The 1,615-nt window shown below is 35.8% G+C and overlaps 1 protein-coding gene across 1 annotated transcript in view; it reads left to right on the plus strand.

Annotated features, from left to right (window-relative positions):
* Positions 1-823: 823 nt before the first annotated feature.
* PHYBLDRAFT_71067 (hypothetical protein) overlaps positions 824-1,615 on the plus strand; it is a gene marked incomplete at both ends in the record, with an annotated part of 4,371 nt that continues 3,579 nt past the window's right edge. Inside the window, 3 exons of the mRNA XM_018442404.1 lie at positions 824-952; positions 1,109-1,268; positions 1,320-1,423. Of these exons, the coding sequence (XP_018284384.1) occupies positions 824-952; positions 1,109-1,268; positions 1,320-1,423 (393 nt within the window). The remainder of the gene's footprint in view (positions 953-1,108; positions 1,269-1,319; positions 1,424-1,615) is intronic.

Consider the following 1,615-nt stretch of genomic DNA (forward strand, 5'->3'; position numbering starts at 1 on the left):
GCCGATTAATACTTTGTATATCAGTAGTACAGCTAAAATGAACACAGAGGCATATATAGTGTCTCGACAAGTGGCTGTTCAAAAGCATAAGCCTTGTTAACAGAATCACAACAGAAAGTAGAATAAAAAAGGGGATGGGGGTCCATAGCAACTGAATAATTTGACATGCATATAGTCCACCAATCGGAAGACATCATTTAAATGTTTTCATGCTAAAGTAAAGTCTGGACCACTATTGCTACTATGCTCCTCTAAGCCCCATGACACATGTGATGCTGCACGGACAGCACGGACCTTATGTGACATAAAAAGAACTAAAACAAAAAAAGAGGCAAAAGAAAAAAAAACAAAAAGTAAAACAAGTGCCTGCACAGCACGTCCTTCAGAATGTAAGTGATACTTCTTTAAAACCCAAAACCCATATTTTAAGCATAGATATTAAATAAAGAAGTAAAATAATAATAATATATACATGTTGTCAAGGCTAAAAGATAAAAGAAAACCGAAAAAGGAATAAGAAAAAAACCGAATTTTATAATATATTATCAAACTATCATAATAAAAATAATAAAAAAGAACAGCAACTCATGATTGAGACGTCATGAGTTTTATAAAAAAAAACACCTATCCAAACAGAACGCGTCAAAACAACTCTCTTCCACATATCATTAATACTTTATACACTTCTTTACTGCTCTCTCACAAACTGCTTTAATCAACATAGACGTTAAAGACGAATCATGACCAATACAAATCCATTTTGCTAGTCAAATCTCAGGCTTTTATCATATGTAAAACAGTCAGTAGCAAGATATAATACAACATGTCAAAATCAGTACACAGCAAAAATGAAATACTGAGGTCCAACACTGGTTTGACCATCAATCCATCCAAAGCCTATCCACGCTCAGAAACAAGAGATAAACTGACAGGACTTACTATATTTCAAGGAGTATATGATATTCATCAAAGACACACATTGTGAAGATTATATTTGTTTATTCTTTTGACAAACAAGGTCAAAGATAAAAAATAAGATCTCCATCCAGGCCTACAGGTATATAAAGGCTCGTTGATTAATCATTGACTGTCTTTGATATTTCTGTAGGGACTTTTCAGGCAAAGTCAAGCAATCAAAAACAGGTTTCCATTCAGGGCCAAAGGTACACCAAGACTCGATGAGCATATACTCATTGTCTTTTGTATGCTTCTAGTGTCTTCCGTCCAGGTCAAGCATCAGGGATCCGATCAGAGTCCACGGTTATCAGGTATATCAAAACTCTATGAGCAGTTACTCACTTGTTTTTGTATATTTGTAGTATCCATTCCATCCAGGTCAAGCCTCAAGGTTCACGTCAAGGTCCACGGTTTTAAGATCAAGGTCCACGGTTTTAAGATCAAGGTCCACGGTTTTCAGATCAAGGTCCACGGTTTCAGGTATATCAAAACTCGATGAGCAGTTACTCACTTGTTTTTGTATATTTGTAGTATCCATTCCATCCAGGTCAAGCTTCAAGGTTCAGGTCAAGGTCCACGGTTATCAGGTATATCAAAACTCGATGAGCAGTTACTCACTTGTTTTTGTATATTTGTAGTATCCAATCCATCCAGGAAA

The sequence above is a fragment of the Phycomyces blakesleeanus genome (assembly GCF_001638985.1).
Source record: "Phycomyces blakesleeanus NRRL 1555(-) unplaced genomic scaffold PHYBLscaffold_37, whole genome shotgun sequence".
NCBI classification, from domain to species: Eukaryota; Fungi; Mucoromycota; class Mucoromycetes; order Mucorales; family Phycomycetaceae; genus Phycomyces; species Phycomyces blakesleeanus.